General features: G+C 42.8%; 1 protein-coding gene across 10 annotated transcripts in view; it reads left to right on the top strand.

The window, feature by feature from the left end:
* Positions 1-23161, top strand: part of nfixb (nuclear factor I/Xb) — a 641619-nt gene that overhangs the window by 509694 nt on the left and 108764 nt on the right. For 9 of the 10 annotated variants that reach the window (XM_048522060.2, XM_048522059.2, XM_048522062.2 and 6 more), the window contains one exon: positions 1229-1291. The exons of the other annotated variant lie outside the window; for it this stretch is intronic. In XM_048522060.2, coding sequence (XP_048378017.1) covers positions 1229-1291 — 63 coding nt within the window. The remainder of the gene's footprint in view (positions 1-1228; positions 1292-23161) is intronic. 10 annotated transcript variants of the gene reach the window in all.

Genomic DNA, 23161 nt, shown 5'->3' with positions numbered 1-23161 from the left:
TGGTACGGTGGGGGGAGGATATGGAAGGGAGCAAGAAAGTGATGTTGACACGCACAACCACATTAGTCACGTTCTTATTGAGTGGCGGGAGTATTAAAGAGCGTCCTTGTGCCCAACTCCTGTGTTCCTCTACTATATCATTGTTAGTTACTGTTGTAAGCATAATACACATCCTTTGAAAAGTGACATTCTTACACTGGAACCATATAGAAAAGATGGGTTTCCGCACAGCCTACTTCATGTTCACCATTGGCTAAACGGCTTTTCTTGTGCCGTCAACTGCTGTGCAAGTTTGTTACACTTTGCTCACCCACTGATTCTGGAGGCTTGGCCTAGTTCCATTAGATTAACTCTTGTCATTCTCTACCATTTCCCACTTTGATTCCCTAAAAATTCCCAATTTTTAACCCTCATTATCCATGCATTCATCATCAACTATCAGGAGCATATCCAGAGATATCAGTTCTTTATATCATTGCACAGCACTATTCTTGAGTAGGAGAAAGGGAAGAAAAAAAACAAAGCAGCAATGCTGGATCATTGAAAGATGATGTCTGACAATGAAGTCCCATAAAAGGAGGCTTTAGAGGTGTCTGAAGTGTAGGGTCTGAGAGCGAGACAGGAAGCAGACATTAAATTATAACCTTTGAATAAATTAAGGTTGCATTAAACTGTTTTCCAAATAAAAGGATTTGTGAAAGAGACTTAAGATTTAGGGATACTCAATTATTTAAGCATTCAGTGGACACTGTGACTAGCGGACAATTGTGTGTGCAAAGCACCTGCTCAGGATTAAATAATGTAGCCTGTACTATTAAGTCGTTGTCTTCAAAATTTTATTCAGTTGTCCCCAATGACCATAAGTTTTTTTCATAGTTTTTCTTCCATGGGATTGTTGCTATGGTTACTAGTCTCCCTTGGAAGAGCCGATGTCAGTGTGGTTCAGGTGAATCCCTGGGCTATAATTGGTCGATGAACTTTTCTCTCATTTCACATATTTGTTTTTGAGTGGGTGAATGTATTTGGCAAGATGGATCACTGGATCACTTGTGGCCCCGAGTGATCGCCCCAAATTTTGATGATCATCATGCAGCTATCGCCCAGTGTCTGAGGTCACTGTCTCCACTGGGTACAGGCCACTCTGGGGTTTGAGTACCTCAATGTTTGGTTGAACGAAAGACAAAGAGAATCTCCTAGTGCTGATTACCCATCTCTTTTTATCTCACAGAGTCAGGACAATCTGAAAGCTCGAACCAGCAAGGAGACGCAGATGTCAAACCACCACCCAATGGTAAAGATCGCCGTTTACACACTGCTCAGAGTGAATCTCTGGAGGGTGGGAGTGGGAAGGGGAGGTGGGCACAGTTGGTAGGTAGAAAGTATGGACACCTCAGGTGTGGGATATAGGGTTCTGTATGGCAACTCCTTGTGGTGTCAGAGGTAGCAGAAGCAGAAACCATAGAAACATAGAAAATAGGAGCAGGATTAGACCTTTCAGCCCTTCGAGCCTGCTCTGCCATTCAATAGGATCATGGCTGACCATCCAACTCAGTCCCCTGTTCCCACTTTTGCTCCATACCCTTTGATCCCTTTAACCATATGAACTATATCTAACTTTTTCTTGAAAACATTCAATGTTTAGGCCTCAATCATTTTATGTGGCAGAGAATTGCACAGGCTCACCACTCTCTGGTTGAAAAATATTTCTCCTCATCATAATCCTAAAAGGTCCATTCCCTATCCTTAGACTGTGATCCCTGGTTCTGAGCTCCCTGATCATTGAGAACATCCTTTCTGTGTTTACAGAGTTTCATTCAGTTAGAATTTTATAGGTTGCTATGAGACACCCCTTTCATTCTTCTAAATTCCAGTGAATTTAGGATCCAGTCTCTCCTCATACAACTGTACCATCCTTGGAATCTGTCTGGTAAAGCTGTAATACACTCCCTCCATGTCTAGAATATTCTCCATATTCTTCTTCAGATAAGGAGACCAAACCTGCACACAGTATTCAAGATGTGGTCTCACCAAGGTCCTGTACAATTGCAGCATGCCATCCCCACTGTTCTGTATTTGAATCCTGTTACTATGAAGGCCAACATGCCATTTAGTTTCTTGATCGCCTGCTGCACCTGCATACTCACATTTAGTGGCCAGCATATGAGGCCACCCAGGTGTCATTGTACCTCTCCCTTATCCGATTCTATTTCTAGAAAAGTCAGTGCTTCTAGTTATTGCATTGCTGCTTCCCATACGAAAAATAATAGGTAGGCATTGATTGTCTCAGCCAGTCTCCAGACTCTGTTCACCACCCAAGGCCACAGTGTCTCCTGAGAATAGCAGAAAATCAGAGATAAAGAGCAGCCGGGTTTAGGAAGGATAATTTAATCTTGGAAATGACCCCCTGACTGCTCCATCTTTAAGTGGCAGAAAGTAACCCAGGAGATTGCTCTGTTCCAATCATTCTGTGCCCCATTTTTTGTACAGAGTAATTCCCACAGCACAATAAAATAATTCCCACAGATCTTGTTCTGCCTTGAAGCAATTCAAAGAATCTTGTGCAGGGGCTGCCGGTTTCAAAGGGCCATCGTTCTCTTGATAATCTCACGAAACCCAAGGCCAGGCCTTGTGCAACTCAGCATTGCTATATCCTGGTTCTCTGACACCTAACTGCTAACAATTCAAACACATCCTAGCTCCTTCACTGATTGAAAAATATCAGTCAAATCCCTGTTTGCCCTAGGTGTAGAATCCCAGCTCTTTTTGCCCAATCTGTACAAGCTCATGCTTCAGACTAGGAATTAATCAAATGACTTTCCTCTGGACTCGGTCCAAAGCCTTCCAGTTGGGGATCTATCAAGTCATCCAATGTCCCCTGCAGTCCAAGACTAGACTTACAATTACAACTGTGTCAGAAAACTGGAAAGTACACGTGATGCTTGCATGTTGGGGCCAGGGTTTGGTGGTTTCAGTAGCTTTTTACATCATGATGCTCAGAATGATTTCCACTCCCGCACCAACAGATAAACACTGTGTGATACATCCACTTCAGCCAAGACCAAAATGAGTCCTATGAGAATGTAGCTGGGGCACAATTGAAGAGTGGCCCATTTTCAGCTTGATTTTTCACATTTTGCAATCTTAGGGCGTCTACTCCTGACAACAGTCAAATGAAATGAGAAAAAGCTGCTTAATCCATCAAGCACATTCAGTCCTATGGGTGTTGATGTTTCAAAATTGGCCTTGGTGGACTGTAGAAAGCTGGAGACTCAAAGAAATTTGACAGTGGCTGAAGATCTGTTTCCCAGTTTTTTGGATACAGTCTTATCCTCCAGCTTTTATACCTGCTCTTACATCAAGTTATTGCTCCATCCTGTTTACTCTACATGTCCTGTTTAATGATTAGATAGAAGTTAGTGATTCTGCAGGTATGTTCAAAAATTGCTGAAAGGAGTTCTTCCATCAGTGAAGGAGCTAGGATGTGTTTGAATTGTTAGCAGTTAGGTGTCAGCGAACCAGGATATAGCAATGCTGAGTTGCACAAGGCCTGGCCTTGGGTTTCGTGAGATTATCAAGAGAACGATGGCCCTTTGAAACCGGCAGCCCCTGCACAAGATTCTTTGAATTGCTTCAAGGCAGAACAAGATCTGTGGTTCCTCCCTCAACCAACATTCCCCAAAATTGCAAGAACTACCCATCCATTTCCTTGTTTTCTGAGGAATGTAGTTCATGCAGAATTGTGTAAAATACAATTCCTGTGTTTCTAAGTCATTCATTCTGTTGGAAGTGTATTAAGATGTTTTGAAATGAAAAGATGATTCCTGAGCATAAGTGGTGTTACTTTAGTTGTATCCTTTAGCTTACCACCTTTTCTTATTTGATTAATGGACAGGTTGTGAAAGCAGAGTCAAGTTGGAAGATCAATCACAATCTTATCAAATGGTAGAGCAAGGTCGAGGGGCTATTTGGCCTATTTCTGCTCCTATGTTTCAAGAACGCTGTAAGTCTGAGCCTTAGCCAGGGGCAATGGGAGCTCCTCATGAGCAGATGACAAGAAAGCCACAAGTTGGCAGGGAATGTAGTGTTTTCAGAAGGAACAGGCAGGTCAGCCAGCATCAGACGAGCAAGAATGTCAGTGCCTGATGCTTCATGACCTGCTGTGTTCTTTCAACTCCACACTCTGTTGACTCTGACTCCAGAAACTGTAGTTCTTGCTATCTCCCAGTGTTTTCAGAAGGTATTTTACAAAGACTGTAATCTTTCTGGGGAAGGTCGAGGGCTCACTGAGGTTTTTTCTCATTCTTGGGTGTAGGCCATTGCTTATTCACCATCCATCATTGTTATTGTGGAGGTGGGTGATGAGCTATCTTCTTGAACCACTGCAGTCCAAGTGATGTAGGTAGATCCACAATTCCACTGGGGGAGGGATTTCCAGGATTTTGATTCACCGACACTGAATGAATGATGATGTATTTCTGAGTCAGAATGGTCAGTGGCTGGGAGGGGAACTTGCAGTTGGTGCTATTCCTATGTATCTGCTGCCATTGTCCTTCTGGGGTTAGAGTTTGATGGTTTGAAGATCCTGCCTAAGAAGCTAAGGTGAATACCTGCAACACATTTTGTAGATGATACATACCGTTGCTACAGTGTGACAGTGATGAAGGGACTGAATGTTAGATGGGTGCCAATGAAGCAGGTTACTTTGCCCTGGATACTGTCAACCTTCTTGAGAGTTCTTGCCTGCATCCAGGCAAGTGGGAAGTATTCCATCACACTCCTGACTTGTGCCTTGTAGATGATGAACAGGCTTTGGGGAGTTCCTACCTGGGCCTGGAGCAGGTTTTGCAAAAAGGAGTGAGGTGATGACAGCGCGACGGATACCATTAGTGGGAGTTTGCTGTGGTTAAATTGGCAGTTCCTACATGTCAACAGTGAGCTCACTTCAAATGAACTTCATCAACTGGGCGCTCGTAGACACCAGTTCTGAGTTTCATAACTCACCTCACCATCTAAAATTCTCAGGAAGATGTAACTCAGTAGTGATTTAGAACAAAAACCTCAACCCTGTAGAAGCTATAATCAGAGGTGGAGATCTTCCATTCTGTTCCAGCTGATAGGGAATGTGGGATCATTGTGCTGTACTGAGCAATTGACTCCACTGTTATTATAACCCACAATTCTGTTGGTAAGGGAGTTGGGGAGGAGGCGGAAATACGAAATGTTTTTGTTGGTACGGCAGATAGGGATCAGCAATACCCAGCTTTTCAAAATGTCAAAAGGCACGTCTAATGTAGAATATAATGTAAAATAATACAGAGAACCATTTCAGTTATGCGGCGATGGCAAAACAAGAAGATGGAATTAGATAATTAGCGCTCATGTTGCTGGGGATTGGATATTTGAAGCAGGTTATCTCCCATGGGTCAGTACAGCAGGCTCCCTCTGAGAGCTGTTACCACCATGATAGCGAAACTTTCGCTCTGAAAAATAATAGCTCAGCAAATATCTAATTGAGAACCAGGTTGAATGCTGTCAGATATCCAGACAGAGCTGATCACGGGGGATACAGTGGCATAACTAGTATGCCGAATGTCTGAATGAATGATCTCAGAACATGAGTTTAAATTCTGCCACGGCACTTACTGAATTTAAATTCATTTACTTAAAAGGGTGAGTCAGTAACTGTGACCAGATTGTTAAAAAAAATCTGATTCACCAAAATCTTTTAGGGAAGAAAATCTAAGGAGTTGAAAGCCTAATGGTATTACTGCAAGACTATTAGTCCAGAGACCCAGGTAATGTACTGGACCCCTTGCCTGGTAGAGGTGCAATTTGAATTCAGTGCAAAAGATCTGGAATTGATCATGAAACCATTGCCGATATTCAGAAAACTCATTTGGCTAACCAGTGTCCTTTGAGGAAGGAAATCTGTCATTCTTATTTGGTCTACACATGACTCCAGACCCACAGCTAATGTGGTTGACTGTTAATTGCCCTCTGAGCTACTCAGCTGTATTCAAGCAAGTGGCTCACACCAACCCCTTCTCAAGGGCAGATAGGGATGGGTGATAAATGCTGGCCCAGCAAGTGGTGCTCATAACCAAACAATTTGAATGAGGCACTATTCTTAATGTGTTGTGAGTACTATGGTACTTCCATCCATGGAACACAGCGGTTTGGAGTTGTTGGAACATGAGACCGATGGCTTGGAGTTTGGTTGAGGTAATCTGATAGAGAACACTAAGCCATTTGAACTGAAAAAATTGACCCTAGTTGACAACCTTTGACAGTTTATATGATTCAATGGAGATAAATGTAGAAGCATATTTTGAATCCCTTGTTAGAAAAGTGTCCTTCACAGCCTTTTGGTTGGGTTTGTCTATTCTGTTTGGACATGTGCTTGCAGGATATTCCTTTTCCATGTTCCTTTTCACCTCTGCCCCACATCAATGGTTCAAACACCTAAAACATACAGCCCCACCTCTGAAATATCTCCACAGAGGCCAGTATCCCGTCACCATGTCACGCTTTATTTACATGCCAGATGTCCTTGATACTGATCCAACTCCCTCAGAGCCAGTTCTCAGAATGAGCAGAATGTCAGACATTCCTGTTCTTATATCAGCCAGGGCTCCCTGACTGGACCAAATTAACAGCGCCAATCAGGGAATTCATATTCTATGAGATTTATCTTGTTAACCTCATTACAATCACTACATGCCTCCCCCTCTGAGTCCAAGGATGTCTTTTTTCTTGTAGCTACTTCATAGGTGTTTTACTGACAGGTTTTTCTGACTCTGCTTCAGATATGGGCGGTTTGTAATTCACAGTAGCTCACCTCTTGCTTCTAGAGCTTCTTGGAAGAAATTCATTCTCTTCTTCAGACAACAAGGGTGTCGAAGTGGTGACATCTGCTATCTTCAGCGCTTGACAGAGAGGGAGAACTCATGGGTTCCAGAACAGTCAGAAAGGCTTTCAAGGATCCAGGCACATTTTGCTCCCACACCTTTTGCAAGTTGCAGCTTTCACATGGTCCACATGCTTGTTCAGGTCCATCGCTTCTACCAAAACCTGATATGTCACTGCACCTGACCTTGTGTCCACCATATCTCTTACTCATGGAGGACCATTCTTGAGGTTCCTACACCAAATGTTGTCCCCTGAAGTAAACTGTCTCACTCACTTAGTGGAGTCTAATGTCTGACATTGGAGTTCCTGACGCCATTTCACCCTCTGCCCCAGGTCTGGGAAGATCAGATTTAACCTGGTATGGAGTCTTCTCCCTTAGCAACTCCGCTGGAGCCACCTCTGTAGTTGCATGAGGGGTGATCCTATCATCAAATAGGAACCAGGACAGTTTGATATCAGGTGACACAGTAGGCTGTTTCTTTAAACTGACTTCAAAGTTTGGACTGCTCTTTCTGCCAGAGCATTGGATGATGGATGGTATAGAGCTGTCCTTATATGTTGAATACCATTTGGCTGTAGGAAATATATTCATTTCCTTGCTGGTAAACAATGGCCCATTATCAGTGACCAACACTTCCAGAATTCTGTATTGCAAAGATGTGCGCGTTTTTGCTATCATCATTCCCATGTTTGACGAATGAACTCTGTGCATACCTGACCACTTTGAGTGAGCATACACAAAGACTATGAACATTGACTTCATGAAAGAGCCTGCGTAGTTGACATGTGACCAAGTCCAGGGTTTACCCAGCCATTCCCATGAATGTGGAAGAGCCGCTGGAGTAATTTTTGTACTTGTTAGCACTCTGAGCACTGCCCCACCAATGTGGCTATGTCTGCATCCAATTCTAGCACTACTCATACAAACTCACCAATATCTTCAGTTTGGAAACCCCTGGATGACTCTGATGGAGTTCAGCCAATATCAAGCATTGATCTTTACTTGAATCAATCACTCCTGCTCCCCTTAATAATATACTGTTCTCTGCTGTGATCTGGTCTCCAGGTGCAAGAAGGTTTCATTTCTGGTTATGATGGCCCTTTAATTTTTCCCACCACAACCAGCTGTTTTAGTTTTGTCAGCGTTGGCTCTTTCTGTGTCCAAAGTCTGATTATTGTCAGCTGTGACTGGAAGCGTGTCCAGAAAATTTAAAGTCGTTATGGGATCTTCCAATGGTGGTACCACTGGTCATATATCTGCCAGGAGGAGACAGCTCAATGCATCTGCATTTGCTACATGGCCTCCTGGATGGTGTTCCAACTTAGAATTAAAACCCACCACTGAATTTGGCCTGAAGTTATGGGAAGCACTACCTTGTCCTCTTTAAGTGAATGTAGCAGGGGTTTGTGGGCTGTTATAATTACAAATTTATGCTCATAAAGGTATTGGTGGAACTTTGACTCCAAATATGACCGCCAAACCTTCCTTCTCTATCTGGGTGTATTTATGCTCTGCATTAGCCAAAGTCTTGGATGCATATGCTATAGGTCTTTCCTCTTCATCGGGCTACTTACGAGCTAATATTATCCCGATGCCATACAGGGAGGCATCGCATGCCAATATCAGATCTCGCTTGTGATCACCGTATGCCAAAACCTTCAAGGATCATAGCTGTTTCTTCACTTTCCTGAATGTTGTGGCTTGGTTATATGAACATTTCCAAGGCTAGACCTTGTTAAAGAGTTGATGCAAAGGTGTCAGGGTGGAGGCGAGGTTAAGTATGAATTTTCTGCAATAGTTTACCTGTCCATGGAAAAACCTAAGCTCTGGTACATATGTAAGAACCTGGGCACGTTTGATCACCGTCACTTTATCTCCCAAGGGGTGTAACCCAGTCTTGCCAACACTGTAACCCAAATAGGTCACTTGGATGCCTGGGACACTCATTCTTCCCTTCTAAAGTGTAGACCCGCCTAAATCCAAATTCTGTAAATGCTCTTTATTGGTTTTCCCAGTAATTAGTACATCATCCAGATAAATAGCAACCTTGGGTAGACCTTGTAAAATATTCTCCATCATCCACTGGAAAATGGCACAGGCTGACTATACCCCAAATGGTGGTCTCATATATTGGGACAATCCCTGATGGTTATTAATTGTAGCATACTTCTGGGAATCCTCATCTAAATACAATTGAAAGTATGCATGGCTCATATCCACTTTCATGAAGGACAAGCCCCCCTGCCAGCTTTCTGTATAAATCCTCTATGAGGATTGGGCATTTATCCAACTCTGAAAAGTGGTTTATCCTTAATTTAAAATTCCCACAAAGGGAAACCGACCCATCAAGCTTCATAATCGGTATGACTGGTGCTGCCCATTCTGCAAACTGAACTGGTTTGATGATTCCTTTGCTTTCCAGCCTTCTGATTTCTGCATCTATTTTTACACATAAGGCAAATGGCACTGGGCAGGTCTTGCGGTATCGTGGAATTGCTTCCTGGTCAACATGTAAGGTGGCCTTGGCTTCTCAGGTAATCCCATGACTTGAAAAACCTCCGGATTTTTAACTTGCTTCACTCAGTCAGCCATTTTCTAAATGAGAAATGTTGAGCCAATCTAGATGATTCTTTCTCAACCAATTTCATCCCATCAAGTTTGGGATGGAGCCATTTACTATCATCACTGATAACTGAACCAGCTGCTCCTCATAAGAGACTGGAACCGAAGTTGTGCCCTTATTCTGTAAACCTTCCCTGGTACAGGTTCTCAGTCTGGCCAATATCTTGCGCAAATTTAAGAGTTGGAGTCCATAGCAAATTTTGTTAAAGACTGGTTCTGCACTCACTGGTACACCTATGCCATTATCAACCTCCATTAGAACCAAGTTACCATTTAGAAGATGTTTATTTTGATTGGTCTGATTTGGATGTTGTTCAGCAACTTATCTGTTCCAAACCAGATGTAGATAGATGTTACATGGTGGGAACTTTCCTGGCTACTGGCCTATAAGTTCTCTTACTCACTTTAGTTCTTGTGGGAATCTTTTGATGTCTTGTATTCGCATGCCAGCAGCAACTACAATGGCTTGCCAGCCTGGATCCTGAAGAAATTCTAACCATTTGGCTGAGGCTTGGCTTTGCTTTGGGATTTTGCTGTGAACTGACCTAGAGTCTATGTGTTCAGGATATGTCTTGAGTGAGGCTATGCAATTTCCTTCACTGAAGTGATATTCCCCAAGCTCAGTCAAAATGGTGAGGGTGTCCACTTCCATTGGAATGCCCTGACCTCATATGTTCCACTTGCTGCATTTTCCAAAGCCCATTGTAATGCCTTTTTGAGGTCCAGTTGGGCTTCAGCTGGTAGGTATTTTTGCATGGTTGCATCATTAATTCCACATACCAACTGGTCTCTCAGCATCTCATTGCAGATTAAACCAAAGTCAGATACCTCTGTCAGTTGTCTTAACCTAGTCAAATATCCCAATATGGGTTCCCCTGTTAAAACCAGTAGTGCCTTAGAAATAGAAGATGTTTGGGATCGTAATATTTCATAACTAAATCCATCACTCTTGAAAGGCTTTAGTATCTGGAGCCTCAGGGGAAGTTAAACTTAGCTGAAAAAGCTAGGGGTGCACAAGCTATCAGGAGAATTACACTTTGCATTTCATTTGCCCCAATGTCATTTGCTTGGCTAAAATAATACATTCTTTCCACATACTGGCCCAGTCTTCAATGGCAGAATCAAGCAAGTCAGACTTCCCAAATCATGGAATGGTACCAGAAATGCTTTCCCCAACTCAAAGATGACTGTTGTCAGCAAATCCTTCTGGAGCAAGCTTTTCTCTCACCACCATTGAAATAACTCCACAGAGGACAGTATCCTGTCACCAAGTGACCTTTTATTTACATGTGGAGAGTCCTCAATATTGATCTAGTTCTCAGAGTGAACAGAACCTGTAATACTCCAGTTTATATCTGTCAGCCTGGGCTTCCTGATTGAACCAGGTTAACGACCCTCAATCGGGGAACTCAAATTCTATGAGGTCCACCTGGCTGACCTATTTACAATCACTGCACCTCTAATCTCCTGGCTCTCAAATGAGATGACGAAAAGATGCTTTTAATTATCCAAGAGATTGACTGATAACTGTGTCAAACCACCAGTTGTTCCTGATCTTTTTAAAGGCAAATAATTCAACTTAGTGAAAGAAATTGAAAAATTTAAAAGACTGTGTAAGAAGACCCACCATTGTCTGCAGTCAGAATGAAGATCACCAAAGCGTTACAGTGAATGGGAAGACCATTCAGTCCATAATATCTGCACCAGCTCTTCAAATGTTATAATTAGATAAGGACACTGCCATCCTTACTTGGTCTGGCCTGCATGTAACTCCAGATCCACAGCAATGTGGTTGACTCTTAACTGCCCTCTGGGCAATTAGGGATGGGCAATAAATGCTGCCTATACAGAAATGCCCTCATCCCATGAATGAATAAAGGAAATGAATATTATTACCCAGTGCCAATCTCCTGCTTCCTTTTACCATCCCCTTGCATGTTATTACAAATCAAATAATCGTTCCACACCCCCTTGAATGTCTGAATTGACAATAATTAGATAATTCTCCTATTAACCACCACAGAGGTATCTTGCTGGGAGCTAATGGGATTCATTTTACAATTTCTGCTTGATGATATATTTTTGTTGTTCATTCACAAGATGTTAGCATTGCTGTCTGGCCAGCATTTATTGCCCTTGAGAACTTGTGGTGTACTGCCTTCCTGAACTGTTGCAGCCCATGCATTTTAAGGATACCCACAATGCTGCTGGAGACAAAGTTCCAGGTTTTTGACCCAGAGATAATGAAGGAATAGCAATATTGTTCCAAGAGAAATTTATTCTCCGAGAGAGTGATGAGTCTGTGGAATTTTCTGCCACAAAACTCAGTGGAAACCCAAACAGTGAATGCTTTCAAGCAATTGCTGGATGTAGTTCTTGGGGCTAAGAAGATCAAAGCTTTTGGGAACAAAGTGGTATTATCTCTGATGAAGGGTCTTGGCCTGAAACGTCAGCTTTTGTGCTCCTGAGATGCTGCTTGGCCTGCTGTTTTCATCCAGCCACACACTTTGTTATCTTGTCCTAGGTGGTGTCGAGTTTCCTGAGTGTTGTTGGAGCTGCATCCACCCAGGCAAGTGGGGAGTATTCCATCACAGTCCTACTTTAAAAAAAAATCATCACTTTAAGAAAATATTTTCCTTATTTCCAACCCCACTCATTAATCATTTTAAATGTGTAAATGTTGAAATAGGTTCTCCCTATCAACTGCATCAAATTACAAGAATTTAAGATGTAAAAACAGCAGTAGACCATTCAGCCCATCAAGCCTGCATCACTATTCAATGAGATCATGTCTGATCTGACAATCCTCAACTCCACATTCTTGCCTTCTCCCCATAATCCTCGATTCCTTCCCTGATTAGAAATCTGGCAATCTCAGCCTTGAGTGTACTTAATAACACAGCCTCCACCACCCTCTAAAGTAAAGACTTCCACAAATTCACAGCCTTCTGAAAGAAGAAATTCATCCTCAACTCCATCTTAAGTACCTCTCTTGTAATTTCTTACACCTCTATGAAGTCTACTCTTTAAGTTTCTCTTCCTGAACAAGGACATTTCATGCCTACTGCTGAGACTACTGTCATTAAATCCTCTGCAGGAGTTACTGCAGCATTGTGAGTAGAGTTTTGGAGAGGAGGGGGGACTTTGAATTAATCTTCATGGTAAAGGACTTTGATAGCATTCAAAAACTACTAAATCAAAGGGATGGGAGGTAAAAAACACAGTAACTATCAGTAGAGGAAATGAATGAGAGAAACTAATGAAGCTAAAGGTTGATAAGTTCCTGGACCTCACCTGATACATTGGCAGATATGAAAGAAACTAGCTACAGAGTTAGTGAATGCACTCGTAGTAACCCTCCAAGAATTGTTAGATTCTGGATAAATTCCAGAGGATAGGAAAACTATAACACCCTTATTCATAAAGGAAGGAGACAAAAATGCAGTTAAATATAGGCCAGTTAGCTGGACGTGTGTCATTGGAAAAATGTTCAACTCTATTATATTAGCAGAGCATCTAGGAGTACATAGCATGATCAGACAGAGTCAGCATGTCTTCATCAAGGGGAAATCATGCCTGATAAATTTATTAGAATTCTTTGAGGAAATAATAAACGGGATAGATAAAGGAGAAGCAGGAGTTTTGTTTTCTTTATTCATTCACATGATGAGGGCTTTGTTGACCAGGCAGCATTTATTGCCCATCTCCAATTGCCCAGAGGACAGTTCAGAGTCAACCACATTACTGTGGATCTGGAGTCACATGTTGTCCAGACCAGGTAAGGATGGCAATTTCCTTCCCGAAAGGACAAAAGTGAACGAGATGGGTTTTCCCCTAACAATCGACAATGGATTCCCAGTCATCATTAGATTCTTAATTCTACATATTTATTCAACTGAAATCCCACCATCTGCCATGGCAGGATTTGCACCTGGGTCTCCAGAACATTATCTGAGTCTCTGGATTAACAGTCCAGTGATAATACCATGAGGCCATTGTCATTGCCTAGTGACATTATTACCCTCTGAGAGAAGAAATTCTATCTCATCTCTGTCTTAATTGGGTGACCCTTTATTCCAGAATGATGCACTATAAATCCAAGTAATATACTTGGATTTCCAAAAGGCATTTGATGATGTACCCCATGTTAGTCTACTTAATAAGAGCCTATGGTATTGAAGGTAGTATTTTGCATGGATAGACTAATTCAAGACAGAGAATTGGAATAATGGAGGCATTTGAGGACGGCAACCTGTAACTAGTGAAGTGCCACAGCGGTCAATGCTGAGGCCACAGTTATTGACAATATATATTGATTTGGATGAGAAAACTGAATGTACTATCACCCCATTTTCAGATGACGTGAAAATGGGTGAAGAGACAAGTGGTAAGAATGACACAAAGAATCTACAGAGAAATATAGATAGGTTACATAGAACATAGAACATTACAACACAGTACAGGCCCTTCGGCCCTCGATGTTGTGCCGACCTGTCATACTGATCTGAAGCCCATCTAACCGACACTATTCCATGTACGTCCATATGCTCATTCAATGACGACTTAAATGTACCTAAAGTTGGCAAATCTACTACCGTTGCAGGCAAAGCGTTCCATTCCCTCACTACTCTCTGAGTAAAGAAACTACCTCTGACATCTGTCCTATATCTTTCACCCCTCAATTTAAAGCTATGCCCCCTCGTGCTCGCCGTCACCATCCTAGGAAAAAGGCTCTCCCTATCCACCCTATCTAACCTTCTGATTATTTTATATGTTTCAATTAAGTCGCCTCTCAACCTTCTTCTCTCTAACGAAAACAGCCTCAAGTCCCTCAGCCTTTCCTCGTAAGACCTTCCCTCCAGACCAGGCAACATCCTAGTAAATCTGCTCTGCACCCTTTCCAAAGCTTCCACATCCTTCTTATAATATGGTGACCAGAACTGTACGCAATACTCCAAGTGCGGCCGCACCAGAGTTTTGTACAGATTCACCATAACCTCTTGGTTCTGGAACTCGATCCCTCATTAATAAAAGCTAAAACACTGTATGCCTTCTTAACAGCCCTGTCAACCTGGGTGGCAACTTTCAAGGATCTGTGTACATGGACACCGAGATCTCTCTGCTCATCTACACTACCAAGAATCTTACCATTAGCCCTGTACTTTGCCTTCTGCTTACTCCTACCAAAGTGCATCACCTCACACTTGTCTGCATTAAACTCCATTTGCCACCTCTCAGCCCAGCTCTGCAGCTTATCTATGTCTCTCTGCAACCTACAGCATCCTTCGTCACTGTCCACAACTCCACCGACCTTAGTGTTGTCTGCATATTTACTAACCCATCCTTCTACGCCCTCATCCAGGTCATTTATAAAAATGACAAACTGCAGTGGACCCAACACCGACCCTTGCAGTACACCACTAGTAACTGGTCTCCAGGATGAACATTTCCCACCAACTACCACCCTCTGTCTCTTTCAGCAAGACAATTTCCGATCCAAACTGCTATATCTCCCACAATTCCATTCCTCCGCATTTTGTACAATAGCCTACTGTGGGGAACCTTATCAAACGCCTTGCTGAAATCCATATACACCACATCAACCGGTTTACTCTCATCTACCTGTTTGGCCATCTTCTCAAAGAACTCAATAAGGTTTGTGAGGCACAACCTTCCCTTCACAAAACCATGCTGACTATCCCTAATCAATTTATTCTTTTCTAGATGATTATAAATCCTATCCCTTATAACCTTTTCCAACACTTTACCAACAACTGAGGTAAGGCTCACTGGTCTGTATTACCAGCATAGTCTCTACTCCCCTTCTTGAACAGGGGAACCACTTTTTCCAGTCATCTGGCACTATTCCTGTAGACAATGACGAGTTAAAGATCAATGCCAAAGGCTCGGCAGTCTCCTCCCTGGCTTCCCAGAGGATCCTAGGATAAATCCCATCCGGCCCAGGGGACTTACCTATCTTCACACTCTGTAGGATTTCTAATACCTTTTCCTTGTGAATCTCAATCCCACCTAGTCTAGTAGCCTGTATCTCAGTATTCTCCTCGACAACATTGTCGTTTTCTGGAGTGAATACTGTTGAAAAATATTCATTTAGCACTTCCCCTATTTCCTCTGACTCCACACACAACTTACCACTACTATCCTTGATTGGGCCTAATCTTACTTACATCATTCTTTTATTCGTTAAACACCTATAGAAAGCCTTAGGGTTTACACTGATCCTATCTGCCAACAACTTCTCATGTCTCCTCCTGGCTCTTCTGAGCTCTCTCTTTAGGTCTTTCCTGGCTACCTCGTAGCCCTCAAGTGCCCTAACTGAGCCTTCACATCTCATCCTAACATAAGCCTTCTTCTTCTTTTTGACCAGAGATTCCACCTCCTTCGTAAACCATGGCTCCCACACTCTACAGCTTCCTCCCTGCCTGACAGGTACATACTTATCTAGGACACACAGGAGCTTTTCCTTGAATAAGCTCCACATTTCTAATGTGCCCATCCCCTGCAGTTTCCTTCCCCATCCTATACTCCTTAAATCATGCCTAATCTCATCGTAATTGCCTTTCCCCCAGCTATAACTCTTGCCCGGTGGTATACACCTATCCCTTTCCATCACTAAAGTAAACATAACAGAATTGTGATCGCTATCACCAAAGTGCTCACCTACTTCCAAATCTAACACCTGGCCAGGCTCATTACCCAGTACCAAATCTAATGTGGCTTCATCCCTTGTTGGCCTATCTACATACTATGTCAGGAAGCCCTCCTGCACACACTGGACAAAAACTGACCTATCTATAGTACTCGAACTATAGTGTTCCCAGTCAATATTTGGAAAGTTAAAGTCCCCCATGACAACTATCCTGTCTCTCTCACTCCTATCGAGAGTCATCTTTGCTCTCCTTTCCTGTACATCTCTGGAACTATTCGGAGGCCTATAGAAAACTCCCAACAGGGTGACCTCTCCTTTCCTGTTTCTCACCTCAGCCCATACTACCTCAGTTAATGAGTCCCCAAACATCCTTTCTGCAACTGTAATGCTATAATGGGTGGACAAAAGTTGGCAGATGGCCTGTAATGTAGGAACATGTGAGATTATGAACTTTGTCTGGAAGAATAGAGGAGCTGAATATTATTTCAATGGAAGACGATTGCAGAAATCTGCAGCACTGAGGGATTTGGGAGTCCTCATGTATAAATCACAAAGTTCAGCAGGTAATAAACAAAACAAATAGAATGTTGGGCCTTATTTCAAATGGAATGGAGTTTAAAAATAGGGAAGCCTTGTTAAAACTATACAAGGTACTAGTTAGACCACATCTAGAATATTGTAAATAGTTTTGGTCTCCTTATCTAAGCAAAGATATAATGGCATTGAAGGCATTCCAGAGAAGATTCACTCGGTTGATTCCAGGTATGGAGGGATTTTCTTATGAGGAGAAGTCGAAGGACTAGAGTGCATCATCTTGGAATAAGGGGTCAACCAATTAAGACTGAGATAAGGTGCAATTTCTTCTCTCAGAAGGTGGTAAATCTGTGGAATTCTTTACTGCAAAGGGCTGAAAAGTCTTGGATCATTAGGTGTATTTAAGGCTGGGATTTTTAGCCAGTAAGGGGATCAAGGGTTACAGGAATAAAATGGGAAACAGAAGATGAGGATCATCGGATCAGCCAAGATCTCACTAATTGGCAGAGAGACTAGATGGGCTGAATGGCCTATTTTTGCTTCTGTGGTTTATGATTTCACAGAAGGTTAAACACAGCTCAAAAACGATGTCTATGCAGGTAGTCCAAGAGAGTACATGATTTCTTTGGGTAGGTGTGTGAATTTAGTTTCGTTCCGCATAACTGTGACAGCTGATACATGTACAAAGGGACACAGGCTGCCAACAACTCTTATCTGTTTTATCTAAATGAGTTTTTAAAAGAAGGTTACCCAGATCAACAGCCAAATACTTCAGTGTAATATGCAATCTTAAACCCAGAGAACACAAATTACGGCGTCTTATGACCACTTGCCCTCCTGTGGTGCTTTGATGTGTGCCACAGCGGTAATTGTAGGTTGTAGCATGGATTGACAGAGGATTGAACTGGTACTTGTTATCAGCCGTTAGAGTCAGGTACTGTGACAACTTGCAAACCGCAGCAATTTGCATTTATATAGCACCTTTAATGCACTAAAACACCCCTAGGTGCTTTGCAGAGCCATAATCAAACAAAATGTTGGCGTTGAGCCACACAGAGAGATATGGAGACAAGTGAGCAAAAGCTGGAGTGGAGCGAGGTATATTTTAAGGAGGATCTTAATGGAGGAAAGGAACTGGAAAGGCAAAGATTCGTTGCTGCTAAACAAAATCATCAGAAGGTACATTTAATGCTGATTACACTGAAAATGTGTATTACCCTATGGGGTCCATGCCAGAGAGTGAATTTGTGGCTTGTCATTCTTTTGACATGTGCAATTTAATAATTATCCACTTTTTTATTGTTTTGCAAAAAAATTATTATTTTCTATTTTACCTTTGACTTTAACTTGGCTTTCTCATCCTTGTTCCGCCTCCTGTTCAGTCGGGTGTCCCTTACACAGTGTGGGCCTTTGTTAACAGGACACCAGTCAACAACCAGTCAATGCAATAATTCGTTATATCCAAGTGCAGGAAGCCAGTGGTGGTTGGTTAAAGGTGGAGGCAACCCTCTAAGCGCGGCCTAGACTCTCATGGCACAGTGGTAATGTCCCTACCTCTAGTCCAGGAGGCCCAAGTTCAAGTCTCATCTGTTCCTCAGGTGTGTTATAACATCCCCGAGACGGGTTGATCAGGAAAAAATCTAGAGTATTAACCAGGGAGGAAGAACTTGGGGGCATTTCCCAAGAAACTGCCTTCACTGAGAAAGTAAAAGAGCTTTTCTTGCAGTGCATTAGTTTGCTCCTCATAAAAATCATGGATGTGATAGTGGGAAGAGAAAGGCCTCTTGACTGACAGTCAAGAGACATTCAGTTGAGGTGTGTTCCATCTCCAACCGGAACAGGAAGGTGGGAAACCATGATACACGTTATAGTTAGTAAAGCATAGACAGTGGCCATTCAGCCCAACAAGCCAGGCCTGCTATCTGCAGTGCAATCCATTCAGTCCTCATCCCTTGCTCTAATCCTGTACGCCCTGCATGTTTAATCTCCCAAGTACCCATACACCTCCCCTCTTGTAATCATTGATAATTTCTATTTCAAATACCCTTGTTGGCAGCAATCACAAATGCTTGCTGCTTAGAAGATGTCCTTCCTCAACAGTGTCGGTCCTGTCCAAGATTTTCAATTTGCTTTCCCACACTCTTAACCATCACCCAATGTGAACAATGTTTCCTTATCTGTCTCATCTAAATCTGGCATAGCCTTGTGCACCTGTTGGATATGTGCAGGAGGCAACTGTGTTTGCGCAAGTATGGGGTTGATACTGGGACTGACTGCAGAGAGTCAACAAGGACTCAGTAGGCTGAATTGGCTTCCTGCCTGCCTTAATGAGTCTGATTCTCTACCCCTCTCACTCACTTAGCCCTGCAACATGAGCTCCTATAGGAAACAATAACAACAAGGAACATAGGAATAGCAGTAGGCCATTCAGCCCAAAGCTGGTTCACCATTCAATGAGATCATGGCTGATCTGTGGTCTATATCCATATACCTGCCTTTGGCCCATATCCCTTAACAAAAATGATCGATCTCCGATTTAAAATTAAAACTGATCCAGTATCTCTGTGGAAGAGGGTTCCAAATATCTACCACCTTGAAACCCAGGCCAACTGGAATAAGAGATAACATGGTGTGAAGCTGGATGAACACAGCAGGCCAAGCGGGATCCGAGGAGCAGGAAAGCTTGATGTTTTGGATCGGGACACAACTGGAATAAGTTTCTCTGGACTGCTGAAATCCCCTCCTGTGATTAAAATCAGTCCAAGCAAACAAATGATCCACACACTCTTTAAGAAAGGCACTTAACTTCAATGTGCTGTGATGTGATTTCTGCCTCAGTTGGGAGTTGCTCCTGGAAAGGTCAGTGTTCACCTCACCAGGCAGCAATGTATTCTAGAGGTTCGTCATTCCCTGGGAATGTCCAGTCTAACTCCCCTAGGATTGACCAGGACTTTCCAGGAATCTAAAGTTACCCCCCAGGCCACCACTGTGAATGAGCCCAGGAAACAAATAAAACCATGGTGGGGATGGGGATGGGGGATTTTGCAGTTAAGTCATAATTTTCTGCAAACCTTTTGTTTACACACTTCAGTTTTCCACTTGAGACTAGGGACAAAAATTGAATCAAGCAGCATTTGGATAAGGAAAGCTCTTTATAGGCTTTTCCAATTGGCAGCAGGAAGGCAGGATAGATTGAGGACGGGCAGGGTGATCAGTGAACAGGAGTGTGTGTGCGGGGACAGTTTGAAAGGCAGAGGCCATGGTTTACACCCCCAGCCCCGGAGTCAGCAACTCACTATTTTGATGCCCGTCCATAGCTGGCTCTTTTCATCCACCGCCACCTCTGGCTGCACGTGATACAGAGACAGTTTCATTGTCCTATCCATCACTGTACTGACCCTGCAACAATGCAGAATGAATGGGGACAGTCTGGGTCAAGGCCACTGTGCCCTAAAAACTTTAAGTAAAACAGAATCAACGAGAAAATGTTTTACATGTAGGAGAATAAATGAGTGAGGAGGGATGAAAGTAAGTGACTGTTTATGTTGTATTCAACTGAAAAGAGAATAAAAGAGTAAAGTTTAGTGTTCATAGTATGTGTGTGTTCACCTTTGAGTATTTTAATCTGTTCATTGTTGGTTTCTTTGATAGGGTCTAGCCTGCTCTGCTCCAACCTGTAGTAGTAAATTTATGACCCAGCCGTTGCAAATCCATTTGTTTTCTTGTACCTCTGCTCTCCCTCATGGTTTTGAAAAGAACAGAAGCTAAATCTTGACCTCTGTGATTTAGTGAGTATCATGGAATTCTGCTTTTTCCCCATGTCTACACACGCCATTCAGTAGTGTGCCAATGGAATGCGCCAACCTACCCTCCTCCTGTTTTATTGCCACTTACAAATTCAGTCAGTCTCTTTCAAATCCTATATGGAGAGGTGATAGCCTAGTGATATCATCACGAGACTGTTAATCCAGAGACCCATGTTCTGGGGATCTGGTTTTGAATCCTGCCATGGCAGATGGTGGAATTTGAATCCAATAAAAGTCTGGAATTAAATGTCTAATGATGATCATGAATAAATTGTGGATTGCCGGGATAAGATCCAACTGGTTCACTAATGCCCTGTAGGGAAAGAAACTGCCATCCTGGTCTGGCTTACATGTGACTTCAGATCCATAGCAATGTGATTGACTCCTAACTGCCATCTGGGAAATTAGGGGTGGGCAATAAGTGCTAGACTAGCTTCAATTCTGAGGAAGAAATACTTTTGTCTTGCCCACAGATTCCTCAGGACACTTAAGCAGGCCATTCAGCCCATCACCTGTGTGTACCGGCTCCTGGGAATGAGCAACTCACTCCGTGCCATGTTGTCTTCACCCTGTAACCCTGCATACTGTTCCAGCTCAGTCCCACAACCCCTTCTCAATGAAAACCTGCCTCCAGCACACCCTTGGACTCAGTGATGCTGACTCACTGTGGAGGATGAGAAAATTCAAACAGGGCTCCCCGTAATAGTCTGGCAGTTTCTGCCACTCACATAGGGTCATGATTATGGGACGGGATGTGTCTAATTCACCCAGAAGGTCAACACCAGCAACTCCACAGGAGCAAGGCAAGAAGCTAGGGTTTAGCTTGGTGTTTGGGTTAGCATAAGGATTAACCATTGGCTTGCTCACACAGCATTCAGTTAAAATGCACTGAACATTAGTGGTCAAATTCTGAGCAAATATAAATGCCAGAAGTAGGAAAACACATTAGCATTAAAAAATAAAATCAGTTGTGCTCAGAACCCCTATAAGCCACTATTCCTAATGAATGTCAAAATATGGAAAATCTGTCTGGATTGTTGAATAGACTCAAGCCTACTCCATATTCCACCCATATTATGCCATCTGCTCCATTCCTGACCTCCATGGTTATCAATGGGGATCAGCAGGGAAACTAAGCTGAGCTGTATAACCTTGCAGTGTCTGTTCAGCACAGTGTACGTGGAAGTAAACCACAGAGGCAAGGGTGTATTGCTCTATAAATAGTCAGTGAGTTGCGGACACAGTGAAATATCGACGGGATAACGCTGTGTGCAGCAATGATGCTGATCCCACTGACGGTGCGAGGTTCCTGTTCGATCAGCATGCCACCTCACTGGCACCGGGAGCTGTTAAAAGGACTACTGCTACATACAGTGCCCTGGCAGCATTCAGAACAGAGCCATGAGGTGCTGATACCATTCATCTCTGGTGCTAATGTTTGTTTTAACAATTGTTCAACAAATGAAACACATTTGCATTTTGGAGCACAGTGATCACAGAGTGACTACACAGACTATTTACCAACACCTGTATATGACACATTGATATGCCTGTGGTAAAGTCACCATAGTCACACTGTCTCATTAGTGGTGGTTTAATCTGAGTGTCACCACACCCCAGGCTGAGAAGGAGAGTCCTTCATAGTAACTTCAGTAGGTGCAGGAATTGAACCCATGTTGTTGACATCACTCTGCATTGCAAATCAGCCATCTAATTCCCTACCTACATGTATATAAACCCACACACACACACACACACACACACACACACACACACACACACACACACACACACACACACACTTGCATGTACTGATATGTCGCTACATGCAGCAGCACACGTAAACACACCTACACTCACAAACTCACACACATTTACAAACAGATATATAATTACCTCACACACTATGCACAGACACTTGCTCATATACATATAGCACATGTATATACCTCTTGTTACATAAGCACACAGATTACAAACATGCACAGTCACATAAAGCTACACAATATGCAGGAAGGAAAAGCCATATTTTTGAATCCTCACTGTGATGTGGGTTTTGTGTTGAGTATTTGTACCAGATGATGCAGTGTTGGTTACAGTTAGAAATGTGGTAATGTGGTATTGAAAGAGCCAACAGACATTTACCACAGCTCCTGATATTTACATATATTACAGTTACTTCAGTGTCTGGACTAATATTAAGATGTTCAGGTGCAAACAGTAACACACTTGTATCAGTGTGTTGTGCTTCAAGTGGCGCCAGTTAAGATGGATTCTGAGACCTTTAAACTGTTTGGTCATACGTCATCGAACTGTTTGGAAGGACAGATAGGAAGATAAGGGAGGTGGTGTCTCTCTGAGTTTTAAGGATGATATCAGGGCGGCATTGAGAGATGGTATAGGTTCTACTGAACAAAAGGTTGAATCCATTTGGGTGGAAATTAGGAATAGCAGGGAGAAGAAGTCGCTGACAGGTTTGGTCTATAGGCCACCAAATAATGACATCGTGACAGGGCGGCAATAAACATAGAAATAGCTAATGCATGTAAAAATGGTACAGCAATTATCATGGGGGATTTTAATCTACATATCGATTGGTCAAACCAGGTCAGTCATGGC

Source organism: Stegostoma tigrinum, chromosome 35, assembly GCF_030684315.1.
Source record: "Stegostoma tigrinum isolate sSteTig4 chromosome 35, sSteTig4.hap1, whole genome shotgun sequence".
NCBI lineage: Eukaryota > Metazoa > Chordata > Chondrichthyes > Orectolobiformes > Stegostomatidae > Stegostoma > Stegostoma tigrinum.
The sequence above is the reverse complement of the archived record's forward strand: the minus strand, read 5'-3'. Positions and strand labels throughout refer to the sequence as shown.